Source organism: Aspergillus nidulans, chromosome V (assembly GCF_000011425.1).
Source record: "Aspergillus nidulans FGSC A4 chromosome V".
NCBI lineage: Eukaryota > Fungi > Ascomycota > Eurotiomycetes > Eurotiales > Aspergillaceae > Aspergillus > Aspergillus nidulans.
Window position 1 is genome coordinate 910555 of NC_066261.1, and position 15563 is coordinate 926117.

Consider the following 15563-nt stretch of genomic DNA (forward strand, 5'->3'; position numbering starts at 1 on the left):
AAGTAATGATATGCATAACTGGGTTATTTTGGGTTATTTAGGTTGGGTTAGAATTATTTGCTAAACCCATGGGCGGTTTACTGTTCAGGTAACCCACCCCAAAAACCGCGTGGGCAGATCAGCTAGGCCTGAAAACCCGCCCCAACCCGTGGTTTAACAAGTCTAAGCTTTCTGAATGCCTCGGCCGTCAATAAACCTTGAGCCATACAGGGAGGAGATTTCTACCTTGTATAAATCAGGCAAGTCTCCTCCCACCATTGCTATGATACTAGGGGATCGATATGGCATTCAGGTTAGCGAACGAACGATCAAGACCCACCTTAGTATATGGGGGATTCGGAGGGCAAATCGTACAGCTTCAAGTGATATTGTTCTTCATGCCCGGATTACAGTTCTTCTATTTCAAGTTGGTCTTTCAGAGGACGAGATTGTTTATATTCTTCAGCAAGAAGGCTGGAATATTCAGCCTAGAACATTAAAACACGTCCGGTATCAACAAGGGCTATTACGGCGTACGGTAAATCCAACTGCTGATCAAGCTGAAGTTGAAAGGGTCCTGAATCAACTTCGTGCGGACCTTGCTACTGGTCAGATTGAAGGAAATGGCGTAGGAATAGTTTATCACCATTCTAAACAAGGGTTTCAAATTGGCAGGTATCTATGCAAGAATATTTTATATATTCAGCAAACTGACTGACTTCGTTCAAGGGACCGCTTGTTCTCTGTGTATAAAGAGCTTATTCCCAACTGCTGTAAATTGACGCTGGTAAGATATTCAACGCCATCAAGGAGCTTATATCACTCCAGGTCCTAATTTTATCTGGTCAATAGATGGCTATATTGTTATGGGTCCTTTGCCTATACAAGGACCTTAGACCTTAGTGACTCGGCCAAGGCCTGCGCTGTCCTGAAGGCGGTGAGCCACCTACAAGACTTCCTCACAACAACAATCCTTCTTTCTCCTTTCTTCTTTAGCGATTCCTTCTTGTACGTACGGCACGTCTAGATAGGAAGATCCATCTAAATACGTCCCTTAACATTAGGAATCGCTCACTAATCTCAATAATAGTATGAGGAGACCTTTTACTATGACAATGGAAGAAGAAAGTGTCACATTGTTGCTACAGCAGCTCCAGGAGCTCCGTACGGAGATGCGGACTCAGAAACAACAGCTCCAAGAAGAGAATAACAGCTTACGGGCGGAACTACAGGCCGTACGGAACTCGCAGCTGAGAAACCATCCACCAGTTACTACTACAGTTACATCTGCAACGCCCACCCCCTACGAACGAAGCTATCCCCGTCCTCGTCACCCGGATGTCGAACCCTTTACTGGAGAAGACCCTAAGGACTACCCTCCTTTCCAGATGAACCTTCGTACGAAGTTTGCAATCGACGCCGCCTGCTACCCTACAGAGGAGGAACAAGTTTACTATGCCTACAGCCGCCTGAGAGGAAAAGCCAGCCAGCGTGTGCTACCATGGCTCTTGGCTCGCCAGAAATCTGAGACTCCTGTGCTATGGGCAGAATTCTCCGCGGTACTAGACAAGGCCTTCGGTGACCCTGACCGACAGAGAAAGGCTCTTGTACGAGTGAATACAATAAAGCAAGGGAGACGTGACTTTGAAGAGTTCTTGAATGAATTTGACGAAGAACTTCTTAATGCTGGAGGGATTAATTGGGATGATAACCAGAAGAAGGCCTTGTTGGACACGGCAATTAATGTTGAGTTGCTAAAAGCCATGGTTGGTATTAGGCAGGAGGATTCGTACGACAACTACTGCAATCAACTGCGCGAAATCAACCACAACCTCCAGAGAGTGGCCAGGCTTACACGAAAAGGATCTCACGCCGCTGTCCCCATGCATGTCGCTCGTACAAGACCAGCAGGAGGCTCTGACCGGACCGGAACCCCTGATCAAATGGACTGGGAAGCCACCCATGCTCAAATTGCAGCCCTACAAAAGGAAGTTGCGGCCCTCCGTATGAAAGGGACCAGGACCCCAAGAAAAGCTAGTCAGGCGCCTGCAGAGGAGAAGCAAAAGAGGTTGTCCGAGGGCAAATGCCTACGCTGCGGCGATCCTGACCACTTCGTACGAGAGTGCCCTATAAAACCTACCAGACGCCCTAGGCAGGTGGCCACAGTCCAGGAAGAACAAGACCAAATCGATGACTACAGCAAGAGCGAGTCGGAAAACGAATAACCTCTGTGCAAAGTCGCGTACAGAGGGGTTATACAGCTAGAGAAATACTACTTGATTGGCAAGATTTCAACAGCTCGCGCATGAATACCCCCCCATTCTTGGTGGAAGCACTAGTCAACCATACCTATAATGCTCGTACAATGATAGATACAGGCTGCCTGACCTATGGGGTAATCAGTGACAAGTTTGTCAAGATACATCAAATACCTACCATACCTATCCACCCGAAACCTTTCAAGGGAGTGACCGGGAATATAGAGGAGATTAATAAGATTGTACAGGTTCAGCTAGACATCGGGGCGCATACAGAAAAAGGAGCCTACTTCTATGTGATACCCGATAACCTGGGCTATGACCTGATCTTGGGACTCCCCTGGCTGGAGCAACATGATGGAAGGTTAGAGGCTAAGAGGGGCAGGCTGTACCTCCGTACTACTGGAGTCCGTCTATGGAGTACTACAAAGAGGCCCTTACCGAAGCTGGACATAGCACAGATATCAGCTGCAACCATGGGAGGATTTATACAAAGGAAAAGGTGCCATGGCCAAGATATCGAGATATTTGCGGTCTCATTGGCAGATATACAGAAGGCACTGGCCCCAAAGAGACATATTGACCCCCGTACGAAGCTACCAAGGCAATACTGGAAATACCTAAGGCTCTTCGAACAAGACAAAGCTGAAGAACTACCACCGCACCGGGGAGATGGGATTGATCACAAAATCGAGCTCGTACGGGAGGAGAGTGGGGAAGGATCCTGAAGTCCCCTGGGGCCCCCTTTACAACATGACCCAGGAAGAAACTAATAGTCCTCCGGAAAACACTCTCTGAACTACTACAGAAAGGCTTTATCCGCGTGAGCCATTCCCCAGCTGCAGCCCCAGTACTCTTTGTACGAAAACCAGGAGGAGGACTGCGGTTCTGCGTCGACTACCGTGCTCTAAATGCCATTTACCAAGAAGGACCGCTATCCATTGCCCCTGATCCATGAGACACTGAACCAAATTGGACAAGCCAGATGGTTTACTAAGCTGGATGTGTCTGCTGCCTTCCACAAGATCCGCATAGCCAAAGGCCAGGAATGGATGACTGCCTTCCGTACGAGATACGGGCTCTTTGAATGGCTAGTCACCCCTTTTGGGTTGGCTAACGCACCGAGTACCTTCCAAAAATACATCAACTGGACCCTCCGGGAATATCTAGATGAATTCTGCTCAGCCTATATTGACGATGTGCTTGTCTATACCAATGGGGACCTCCGCCAGCACCGGAAGCACGTACGAATGGTCTTGAAGAAACTGGAAGAAGCAGGCCTATATTTGGATATTAAGAAGTGCGAATTTGAGTGCAAGGAGACAAAGTACTTGGGCTTTATAATACAGGCAGGGAAGGGAATCAAAATGGACCCGGAGAAAGGTGAAAGCAATAAAGGAATGGGAAACCCCTACTACTATAAAGGGCGTCCGAGGATTCCTGGGCTTTGCCAACTTCTACCGAAGGTTCATCCCTAACTTCTCAGGGATCGTACGCCCACTAAACAACTTGACAAAGAAAGGAACACCCTTCTTGTGGACTAAGGAGTGCCAGGATAGCTTTGATCTGCTTAAGGAAAAGTTCATTACTGGACCTGTCCTAGCAACCTTCAACCCTTCCTACCGTACGGTAGTAGAGACCGACTCCTCAGGTTATAATACAGGAGGAGTTCTCTCTCAATATAATGAAAAAGGGGGAATTGCACCCATGTGCCTACTTCTCTAAAAGGAATTCCCCAGCTGAATGCAACTACGAGATCTATGACAAGGAGCTACTTGCAATTGTACGATGTCTTGAAGCCTGGGATGCTGAACTGCGCTCATGTGGAGAATTCCAAGTTATTACCGACCACAAGAACCTGGAGTACTTCTTCTCCCCAAGGAAACTGACAGAGCGGCACGTACGATGGTCCTTATTTCTCAGCCGGTTCAACTTCAAGTTAGTATATAGGAAAGGGTCAGCCAATCAGAGAGCTGATGCACTTTCACGGAGAGACCAAGACATGCCTGATGATAAAGATGACAGGGTCAAGTCTCGTACGATGCAACTCTTTAGTAAAAAACACTTGGGAAAAATGGTAGTTGCCACCCTTCAACCAACCGGAGAGCCACCACGCGAGCCGTGTGAGAAAGGTGACATGTGGAAAGAGGCACTCAAGCAGGATAAAGGGTACAATGAGGCAATACAGTGCCTGAAGGATGGAGCAAGGAAATTTCCCCCACATCTACAGTTGAAAGTGGGAACCTCGGAATGCCAATTAGACGCCCAAGGCTATATCCTCTTCCGCGGAAGGAGGTGGGTACCTGGGAGTGAACAGCTCCGTACAAATATAATTCAAGCTGCGCACGACTCTATGTTGACAGGACATCCTGGCCGGGAGCAAACATATATGCTGGTTAGCCGTGAGTATTTCTGGCCTAACATGTCCCAAGACATCAGGAGATTCGTCCGAAACTGTGATGTATGATGGAAGGACGAAATCTTGGAGGGACCAGAGAAAGGGACTATTAAAGCCCCTCCCTGTGCCTGATCGTCCCTGGCAGGAGGTTTCAATGGATTTCATCACAGACCTACCAGAGAGTGAAGGTTGTACAAACATCATGGTTATCACAGACCGGTTAACCAAAGGTGTGATACTAGAAGGAATGTCAGAGATTGACTCTGAGAGCGTGGCCTGGGCCCTCGTACGAGTACTTATAAGCAAACATGGGATCCCGAAGGCTATCACCTCGGACAGAGGAAGCCAGTTTACAAGTAATACATGGGCTCGCATATGTACCCTGACAGGGATTAACCGCCGACTATCTACAGCCCATCACCCCCAGACTGATGGATCAACAGAGAGGATGAACAGTACAGTGGAGACCTACCTCCGCATCTATACCTGCTATGACCAGAGGGACTGGAACAGGTTACTCCCACTTGCAGAGCTAGCAATTAATGGCCGTACATCAACAGCAACAGGGGTCAGCCCCTTCTACCTAAGCCATGGGTATAACCTCAGCCCATTTAGCCCTACCGAGGAGGTAGAGCAACTAGCCGAAGAACCAGCCAAGAGTCCTATCCAGAAAGGGGAAGCTATTGTACGGAAAGTTAAGGAAGCCCTAGACTGGGCTCAAGCCTCCATGGCCTATTCCCAACAGAATGCAGAGAATCAGGCTAATAAACACAGGAGCCCGGCCACAAACTACCAAGTGGGAGATAAGGTCTGGCTAAGTCTGAAGAACATCTGTACGGACCGACCCAGCAAGAAACTGGACTGGAAGAACGCCAAGTATGAGGTTATAGGCCTGGTGGGCAGCCATGCTGTACGGCTGAATACACCCCCAGGGATCCATCCAGTCTTCCATGTGGACCTGCTTCGGCTGGCTTCATCAGATCCACTTCCTTCCCAGAAGAATGATGATACCCAGCCCCCTGGCATCATTGTGAACGGCGAGAAAGAATACATGGTAGAGAAAATCCTGGACGAACGTCCCAGGAGATACGGGAGAGGTCACCGGCTGGAATACCTAGTGAAATGGTCAGGCTATGCTCGGCCAACCTGGGAAGCTGCCACAGCTTTGGAGGAAGCACAAGCTCTGGATGAGTGGCTGGATCGTACAAAACAGTATAGACTTCAGGACGGCTCACTAAACAGAGATGCATACATAAAGGCTAAAGCGACATGACCTACCCCTATGACCTGTACTTCCTACATGAAGAAAGGGGGGGGGTACTGTTATGGGTCCTTTGCCTATACAAGGACCTTAGACCTTAGTGACTCGGCCAAGGCCTGCGCTGTCCTGAAGGCGGTGAGCCACCTACAAGACTTCCTCACAACAACAATCCTTCTTTCTCCTTTCTTCTTTAGCGATTCCTTCTTGTACGTACGGCACGTCTAGATAGGAAGATCCATCTAAATACGTCCCTTAACATATATCGAGCTGGCTCTGTACGGCATTGAAGTATATGCAGCAATTGATGCATACTCTCGATATATCCTATGGATCTATATTGGTATCAGCTCTCGTACGGCCGTCAGTGTTGCAAGTTCTGCAATGAATTCATTAAAGTCTTGAAGTATTGAAGTATGATTGATTGTTGTGTTGTTTTTGAAGCTATCGCTAATGATATCATTTATTATTCTGCCCGACGCCCAACCGCTTTCCTCTTCTGGATCAGGCAGGAGCCAGTCGATGCCATACAGCAACGCTATACAACGAGGCTCATCCTGGGCACCGTGCCCGGGATGAGCTCTGCCTGGGATGGGCCAGCAGATATGACGGATACGGCAACAGTCAGTGTCCTCCAACAATTTCTTGATACCGTTGGTATTGCTCAACAGCAGCCTCGCTTTGTACGATCAGGCCGTGTTACAGACACAACCTTACTGGCCGAAGCTCAATATAAGCTCCAGCAGTCCCTTCATCCAAATCTCGTTATTAGGGACTGCTGTCTATATGGTACAGGTGCTTCTAGCCGAAGAATTGAGGCATTGTGGCATCATATAACCCGTGATATTGTATTTCGATATAGAGTAAGTGCTTATATATACCTTTTATTACTTTGTACAAAGGGCTGATTAAGGATTAGGAGTACTTCCGTGACCTTCAAGATGAAGGCAAGTTTTCTATGGATCAGCTAAGTGATCGGATGGCTTTATATGCAATCTATATACCTCTTCTCAGAGTCCAAATTCCATCATTCGTACGAACATGGAACCATAATTCAGTTCGGAATTGTTGCAATTCTGCGAAGTTCAATTGATGTATGAAGTATGATTGATTGTTGTGTTGTTTTGAAGCTATCGCTAGTGATATCATTTGTCATGCTGCCCGACGACCGACCGCCTGGGTCACGGGCTATCATCCAGGCCATGATTGGGATATGGCAACACTTACATTTCTATTGCGAACGGGTCGCCCCTGGGGACAAATGCAGGCGACTCATGAGCTGTGAACTACCCCATTGACGCGCATACAGCCTCGTTTCTTGGCCGCGCTTCATGGAGAAAGCGCCGGTTACTTTCAGCTCCACAATCCCGACTAGGAAGCTATGTCAAAACGATCGCAGAACAACTGCACCAACAGGTAATTGCTACCAGAGCCCTCTATGTTTGTCTATTTGACTGGTGGGTTGAGCGAAGCAGTGTCGTCGTTGCCATCTACTGATCCGTTTTTCGTTGAGAGCCCATACGCCAACACCTCGGGCGACTGGAACTATACCACACTAGAGCAAGGGCGACTACAATTTTAATTACCCGCGACCCGATTGAGTGCAACTTTTACAAGAGGCGCTGAAGCTATGTGCTTCTCATTGGCATTCGCTCATGAGGCGAATCATGACACGTCTGCGTAGTCGTCTATTTGTCCACTACCACTTCAAAACCCCACAACATCACGCGACACCACTCCCTCGGCCAAGGCTCTCTTACACGACCTTCCACTCTCTGTTTGACTTCAATGTCTCGATTACATTTTCAAAGTTCCAAGTGCCAATTCCCCGTCGGCAGGAGTGGTAAGAGCATGATCTCTATTTCAGTACAATGTCTGTTATCATCAGGAATAATGACGTTCTCTATACTGTTAAGGTCACCCTTTCTATCCCTAATTTCTATAGCAGCCTACAAACCCGTTCAGCAGCTCCATAGTTCGAGCGTGTGAAGACCGAAGCGAGCGCACATCAGCATGGAATTGACCTGCGTTGTGGGACATCCTGTGTCGGGGCCATGTCTATCAGCAGTGACTTATTGTGGTCAGTCTTTATAAAATCAATGTTAGTGCGAGTTTAGATATTCCATCAAAAGGACCGATATACCTGGATGGGTTTGATGGTGGTTTGCTTCGGGGTGCCGGTGATAACAAAGTTCTAGTCCTATTATAATTTGATAGCTTTAATTATTTACAGCTGTCTATGTGTACAAAGCCAAAGCATTTAGTCATCAACAGGCAAGGTGGCCGAGCGGTCTAAGGCGCGCGGTTAAGGTTTCTAGTCGAACCTCCTCTTGATCTTCAAGTTTCCGCGTCATTAATTTGGCGTGGGTTCGAATCCCACCCTTGTCAGTTTTTTTTTAATCCCCTCCACATCACAGGAGCTACCAGTAAGTATTTGAGAGATTTTGCCACTACACCAAAAAGGGTCAACCCTTATTAGTAAGGGCTTTTATTCTGGTTGTCAGTATTGAGGTAGATCCATACTTCTGGAGCGGCTACCAGACACAGCTTTGTCATAGGGATGCACTCGGTGCGGGTTTGCGGGTTATAGAAAAACAACCCGCACCGCACCGCAACCCGCAAGATTTAGAATAGTCCGCACCGCAAAATCCGCATTTTGCAATACTATACCTAATGTAGTTAGATTACATCTGCCGCTAAACTAACTATAGTTAGATTTATCCTTTATGCAGTGCGGATTATCCGCATTGAGGGTAATCCGCACCATCAAATTTTCTGTTATAAACGAAACCATGTATAACACCATGAGTTTAAGGTATTTTCTTATTTAGAGTAGGATAACAAAATCTATATAGCTAAAATAACATAACAATATGCAGTATAATCAAAAAAAATTGATGGTGTAGCATGATCTTGTGTAAGGGGATGATATGCTTGTTCTAAGCTATATCCTGCCGTATATACAAGAAGGGTTTGTTAAGGAAAAGAAAGGTGTGTCCAGTGTGCGTGGGTAGAAATAGGGATCTCGTTAAGCGAGGGCCCGCTAGTACGAGGCCTCCCATTGGCCGAGTCCTGACAAAAAGGGTTCTTCGTACGAGGAACCCATAACATCTTGTGAATAATAAAGAATACATGCCTGTTACATCTTAGATATATATATATTACCACTATACATTACCGAGCTACAGCCTTCAATGTAATCAGACTCTATAATATTAGAATTTGATAAGAATTCTATATTCTTGGCTGAAATATTCAACTTATAACTATAGCCTGCCATTAAAAATAGCTACAAGAAGCAATAAATAGTTTAAGATTGTTAGAATTCAACTAATATGCTATACTGGCGACTGGATAGCAGTGGTATCCATTACTAGACTTGTTAAACCCAACCCACGAAACCCGCCCCAACCCGCCCCGACCCGCCAAGAAATGGGTTGGGTTAGACCTTCTAATTATCTATTGGGTTTTGGATATTTTTGGCTGCCCCAAAGCCCGGCGGAGCAACCCGCTGGGTTGCCAAGATATCTGAATAGGTATATTACTGTATTTAGATTATATTTGCTTACTTAGATAGTTATAATACAGTATTTAAATACAGTATTTTATTAACTATGTAGATCACTGCTTATTAGAGTAATGATATGCATAACTGGGTTATTTTGGGTTTTTTAGGTTGGGTTAGAATTATCTGCCAAACCCATGGGCGGTTTACTGTGAAGGTAACCCACCCCAAAACCCGCGTGGGCGGATCAGCTAGGCCTGAAAACCCGCCCCAACCCGTGGTTTAACAAGTCTATCCATTACTTCTCTAGAACTGGTTTGAGACTACAGTACACTACATAGTAGTCTAGTAGTATATGTATACTTTTTTTTCCTACTCTAGATTAGTAGATCGAAACCGCCCGGGGTTAAACTGATGCAATCAGAAAATAATTTTTTCTAAAACTTCTGTGGGCTGCGTCAGCCTGCCTCGCTAAACAAAGAGGATCAGCTAATCTACCCATGGGTTGATTCGGATTACGTAATCACAACTCCTACCAATCAGAACTCTATCCTTTTCTAAAATAACATCAAGATCTTTATTCACAATCTTTTTGGTCGACCATTCACTATGGTTCGAAAATAGCCGGCAAATCCCATAAATTCAGCCATGGGTAGACTACATAATGAAATCCAATCTCTAAGGCCTTTATCTGTTATCTCCCATTGATTCTTCCATGTTTTAATCTTTCCTCTCTTCATATCCCAGTTTTCATTATCGCACCCCGTCGTCAAAAATCAAGGTTTTTCATCCCTTCCCCTTTTCTCTAAAATCCCTCACGCTGCTTTGGCCTCTAGAGTCTAAGTCACCAGGTCTACCCGTGGGTGGATTTCTGAGTATCCACTCTTAATCCTATTATCCACTTAGCACCCTGATTGTCGGCCAACGCAGCACGTACATGGCGCCGTGATGGCAGGAAAACGAAAAGCGTCGGGTGCCGACTCGGCCCCTCCCAGTTCCAAGAAACCCAAACAGGCACGCGGCAAAGGCAAGAAGGTGGAAGAGCCCACTGAAACCGCACCTACGACTGGCGTGATTGTAGAAGATACAATCAATCAGGCCCTAGAAACAGCCTTCTTAGGAACTGTTCTGCTGGATGTTCGGTGCCTTAGCATCCAATGGGAGAATCAGAAGAGAAACAGAGAACTCCAGCCCAGTTTGGTTGCACGGCTTAAAGATGCTTTTAAAAATGGCATCAAGAGATATGCTATTGAAGATCATCTCAAAGCCACTACTACGAACGCTAGTTTCGAGCGTCTCCTTGAAATCAACTTTCCTCTATCTGAACAAAAAAGAGATTCAGAGCTTGCATACCTTCGGAGCCGCGCAGCCACTCATTCTGGCCTAAAGGTATGAGCAATTTCTACCCATGGGTACGATATGAACTAACATTATATAAAAGAGTACTATGCTTCATGTGAAAACTGTCTCCCCTGCAACCCCACTTACCCTCCGAAATGGCCAACATAGGGTACAGGCACTGGTTGAACTTTGCGATGAACAGAAGCAGCTCGCGGCGTCCGGTGCCTTCGATGATTCTGGCAACCCTATTGGCCCACCAGGTGACGATGTTAGTTAGCACCTTGTCTACCCATGGTTAGAATATAAGCCCCGCTAATATGTCGTATCAGGATTATCTGTGGGCTGTGGATCTATACGATAGCAGCCAATTGAAGCCTGATACACTCAATGCCTTGATTTCAAATTGCGATGTTGTTCGCAAAACAAATTCAGAAGGATATAATGCTCTGAATATCATTACATACATTGAACAGTTAGATGACGAGGAGAGAGCTGAGCGATTAAAGGCCAGCAATTTTAAGCAGTGGCTTAACAATGTCTTTGGGGTGAATCTTACATATACAACACGCATGATTACTATCCTCAAAGACAAAACTCTCTCCAAGATGATCCGCCTGTATTGTGGTACAAGATATGGAGAAAACTCGTTCAACTGGTCCTTGATGGCTCGAATCCAAGCAGGCAAGCAGACAGAGGTAAGTAAGTCCCCATATTTCATTCTAATGGAAATCTAACTATAGGGTAGATGTGGAAACAGGAGTTCCAGAAGTTCTTTAAGTTTTGCTCTACTATTTTTGGGGCTAAACATCAGAATCTCATTGTATATAATGATTGGAAGATGATCCTTGCTCTGGACCAGGGCCGTCCACTCTCCCAGCTGAGGCTTCTTTTTTTCCCCAAACGCGAGGATTATTGGACAGAGTTTACCAATGGTTCTGTGCAAAGACGGAAGCAACCATTTCCAATCTCAAGTGACTACTCCAGCAAGCTGGAACTTCCCAAACTGGAATCCCCCATTGTTATCCAGAATCAGGAGTTTGCTAACAGACGGCCTGGGTTCCTTGTCAATCTCTCTGATGCGTCCTATAAAGATGTTTTCAGACATCTCCATGCCCATCAAAATCTCTACTGCCCCACCTGGTAAGATCTCATATTTATTCTACCCATGGTTGGAAATGTCTCACAAGATTGTAGGAACAATTGGGTTGATCTGGAGAAAAATGTCTCGTCAGTTGTATCCAAGGTATTACATCATGTAATGATGTGGATCGAGCCGACCTGGAGACTCCCATCAAAATCAAGCCATGAATGGATGTCATTTAGCTGGCTACATCAGATTGAACAGTTTCTGTTCCTGGATGAAGATGACTCGGCTCCTTCCTCAGAAACACCTGAGCATAAGGCATGGGAATTTCTCCAGAATCTGTGGGAACTAGTCCGCAATGAAAACTTGTGGCAAGATCCCAATCTTCAGACTTTTGTATGTTAAGATCCTTTAACTCCCTACAATACTGAATATAGTATATACTAATAATGAATAAAATAGCTGAATGTCCCCGAATCCACCCTAGGGGATAATCTTGAGATAGATGAAGAGAATACCCCTAAAAAAGGTCAAAAGATGCGGAATGCCGAGGAATCCCGCCAGCAATACCTTCGTCGTTTCCAATATGTGCACTGGATCCAGGTTGTAAAATTGGTTATTGACGCACGGCCAGATTGTCTTCAAGGCATTATGAGCGAGTTCAATGATATTAACCGCTTGGTAAGTATTCACTAGTTCAAATAATCTACCTGTGGGTAGATCCTAATCTAACACACCTATAGACTGCCGCTTATGAGCCATACACTCCCTGGGGGGATATTTTCTGTAAAATGAATTTCTCCCAGAATAAAATGTTGCAGAAAACCCCATGCCTCAATTCAATGGTTATCCGCAGTGATATTGCTTTACAGGGAGATATTCTTGGCGCTATAGTCCATTATCGGCATCTGAAACAGCAAATGATTCTGACTTGCGAATGGGGTTGGAAAAAACCTGCCAGGAAAAATCCAGCTAGACCATTGGTTTTGATTGCTTCACCAGTACGTTTTCACCATAGCTGAATTATTTACCCATGGGTAGCTTCTAACCCAGAACGGTATCAGGCTGAGTATGAGACTGCGGTCGAGGTTCTCCAGGAACTTGCCATGCTTCTGGCTAAGTTCGGTTATGAAACTGATATCGATAATTGGAACGAGGATTTGCAATCTTTTACTATCAATCGTTCTAATAGAACTGAACCTCTGCAAGATCGTCCTGCAAAGAAAGGCTTTCTAACGGCGCGACCCCCCAAGTATGTCAACCTGGAAGATGAGGCCAGGGCTATGGTGAAAGCTCTCCAGACAAGTATTGTCAAGAATCGACTTGAACGGCCTTTACCAGCGAAAACTTTACGTCTGCTGAAAAAATCTTTGTCCAATGGTAAAGTTCTACCCATGGGTAGATCTTAATTAAATACTAATATTATTACGTATTAGTGGATCTAATCACGTCTGTGGAAGAACAACCAGTCGAGAAAATTCTCCGTTCTGACGGTACTCTCCTTGATGGGGACGACTATGTTGAGTTCCGTTCGCTTATACGAAAGCTTCACGTTAAGCTTCAAGAAATTTTGGATGCAGAAGATACTGATCAGCTCAAGAATTGGCGCTTAGAATATAGGAAGGTGCATAGTGATTTTGACGTGGCTTGCTCTGACGAGTTATCCGGCAAAATTTTGGATGACTACTCTGATTTGGATGAGGATGGAGATGGCGAGGATGGAGATGGCGAGGATGGAGATGGCGAGGATGGAGATGGCGAGGATGGAGATGGCGAGGATGGAGATGGCGAGGATGGAGATGGCGAGGATGGAGATGGCGAGGATGGAGATGGCGAGGATGGAGATGGTAAGGGTGGAGATAGCAAGGATGGAGATGGTGAGGGTGGAGATCAATTTTCGCTGACCCCAAGGTGATTTTCTACCCATGGGTGGAATTCTTTTGTACGTGATACCCCTGTAGAGTATTCTCTTTAGTTTTTCCACTGCCCTGATTTATTAAATTCTTTTATCTTTGTGAGAACACCATTAGTCTTCTCTGATTCTCTGCAGGTGAATATCAAGATGTCATATCTTGAACAGAGCTCTAGTGTTAGGCTTGGTACACCTCTACTCGAGTCACAGCAGTCTTTACATTCATCTTCTATTTATCCTTCTTCTCCTGCAATCGATTCTGCTTTACTGCAAGGGGATCATGGCAAAGTTTGTCATCGCAGTCAATGTTTAAACATTCATTCACGTAGTAGAACAATATCAAGCTGCAGTCTAATGAGCAAGCCTGAAAGCCAAACGCTTATTACCCTCGTCCGTAGTCGTACTCAGGTACTCCAGCTGCTGCATCTCACTCATCGTGTTCCACTTTTTCTCGCGCCGCTTGTTCTTCCAGACATAGCAGACCTTCGTCAGGCAGTAGATGGTAATGTTCGCTGTTACAAGGGCCACAAGTGCGCGGTTGCCACGCCGGTATCGCGGGCTATCGTCCTCGCGGTAGATGTTGGAGGCGATGATGCCGGAGGATTGGACGCACATGTTATACATGGTAGCGGAGACGGTGCGGGAACGCGCAGTATTCGAGTTTCGCGAGTTCCAGCCAACTTGGATTGGGTGTGCTGTACTCATGTTAGTTTGATGTTCTCCTGGGCTTGATGGTTGAATAGAGGGACGGACCGTTTGGATAGCCGAGTAGCAAAGTCATCACTACCATACCACCACCCACTTATTCACGGTATTAATGTCGACAACGTATATATATATAAGGAAGGGCAACGCCCATATCTGACCGAGCACGGATATAAGCGTCAACTCGTTCGCCCTTTCGCCGTATACGCCAGGAGGACCATCGTTGTGATGTGAAGAATCTCTTTTGGGATGATAAGCAAATTGGTTGTGAAGGTGTCAAACCCTAGCCCGCGTAGTGTGAGCGTCAGATACTGCTGTGGTGGCATCATCGGGGTCTGGAATGTCAGTCCAATGATATAAATTGGCCAGAGGTCGTAGTTGCAGAGACTCTTCCAGAGCAGCTTGGGAGTGATGGGCTCGCGGTTGTGCATGGTTCCTTTGCTGGGATCATCGCGGATAACGCGGTTGACGATGATGATTTCCTCGCTGCATGGGTCAATCTCTAGTCGGGAATCGTAAGGAAATGGCATACCGTTCTGTGAACCAGCCTTTCTTTCCACGTTGTCAAAGGCTATGGCCTGTGTTGCCATATCCCAAAGCCTGGCTCGCAGGATGATGGCCTGTGGCCTGGATGATAGCCCGTGACCCAGGCGGTCGGTCGTCGGGCAGAATAAGGAATGATATTACGAGCGATAGCTTCAAAACAACACAACAATCAATCATACTTCATACATCAATTGAACTTCGCAGAATTGCAACAGCCTGGATCTTGGTTGTCGGCTATGCCCTGAACCTGGTTCTAAATAAGGTTGTTTCTGCAACATCAGTGTACAGCTTCGGAAATTGCGGCCTTGAAGCTTAGGAAAGGAGATCCGTCCTCATAACTTTGGAAAAGGGATCCGTCGGCATACAGGTCCGGGAAGTCAGAAAGGTTGATAAAGGGAGGAGAGATATGTGCGCTGCTATCTTTTGTTTCTTTCTCTAAGCTTGTGATACTCGTTTATACAGGACAGTCAGTTGAAAATAATACTGCCTACGCCCGTTACAATTTAGTCGCTGTTGGAGAGTCGTACGAGGAACATTATAAATACGCGCCGCTTCACGAACATTGTGAATTTCCTGT

General features: G+C 46.1%; 3 protein-coding genes across 3 annotated transcripts, besides 1 other annotated feature; 2 read left to right on the forward strand and 1 right to left on the reverse strand.

Moving 5' to 3' along the window:
- Positions 1 to 15563: part of a sequence feature (contig 1.157 1..136262(1)) that runs on past the window's edge.
- ANIA_08576 (uncharacterized protein) lies at positions 176 to 6185 on the forward strand (the record flags this gene model as incomplete). Its single annotated transcript, XM_676753.2, has 9 exons — positions 176 to 654; positions 832 to 987; positions 1070 to 2093; positions 2486 to 2935; positions 3046 to 3096; positions 3164 to 3537; positions 3587 to 3861; positions 3977 to 4639; positions 5025 to 6185. The coding sequence occupies 9 exons, from the start codon at positions 176 to 178 to the stop codon at positions 5906 to 5908; spliced, it is 4356 nt and encodes a 1451-aa protein (XP_681845.1). The 3' UTR covers positions 5909 to 6185.
- On the forward strand, positions 10347 to 13738 carry ANIA_08577 (uncharacterized protein; the record flags this gene model as incomplete). Its single annotated transcript, XM_676754.1, has 10 exons — positions 10347 to 10787; positions 10840 to 11007; positions 11069 to 11434; positions 11485 to 11879; positions 11934 to 11982; positions 12085 to 12219; positions 12286 to 12504; positions 12567 to 12824; positions 12888 to 13203; positions 13260 to 13738. 10 exons carry the CDS (start codon positions 10347 to 10349, stop codon positions 13736 to 13738), a joined length of 2826 nt encoding a protein of 941 aa, XP_681846.1.
- On the reverse strand, positions 14087 to 15030 carry ANIA_08578 (uncharacterized protein; the record flags this gene model as incomplete). Its single annotated transcript, XM_676755.1, has 3 exons — positions 14087 to 14430; positions 14602 to 14681; positions 14723 to 15030. The coding sequence occupies 3 exons, from the start codon at positions 15028 to 15030 to the stop codon at positions 14087 to 14089; spliced, it is 732 nt and encodes a 243-aa protein (XP_681847.1).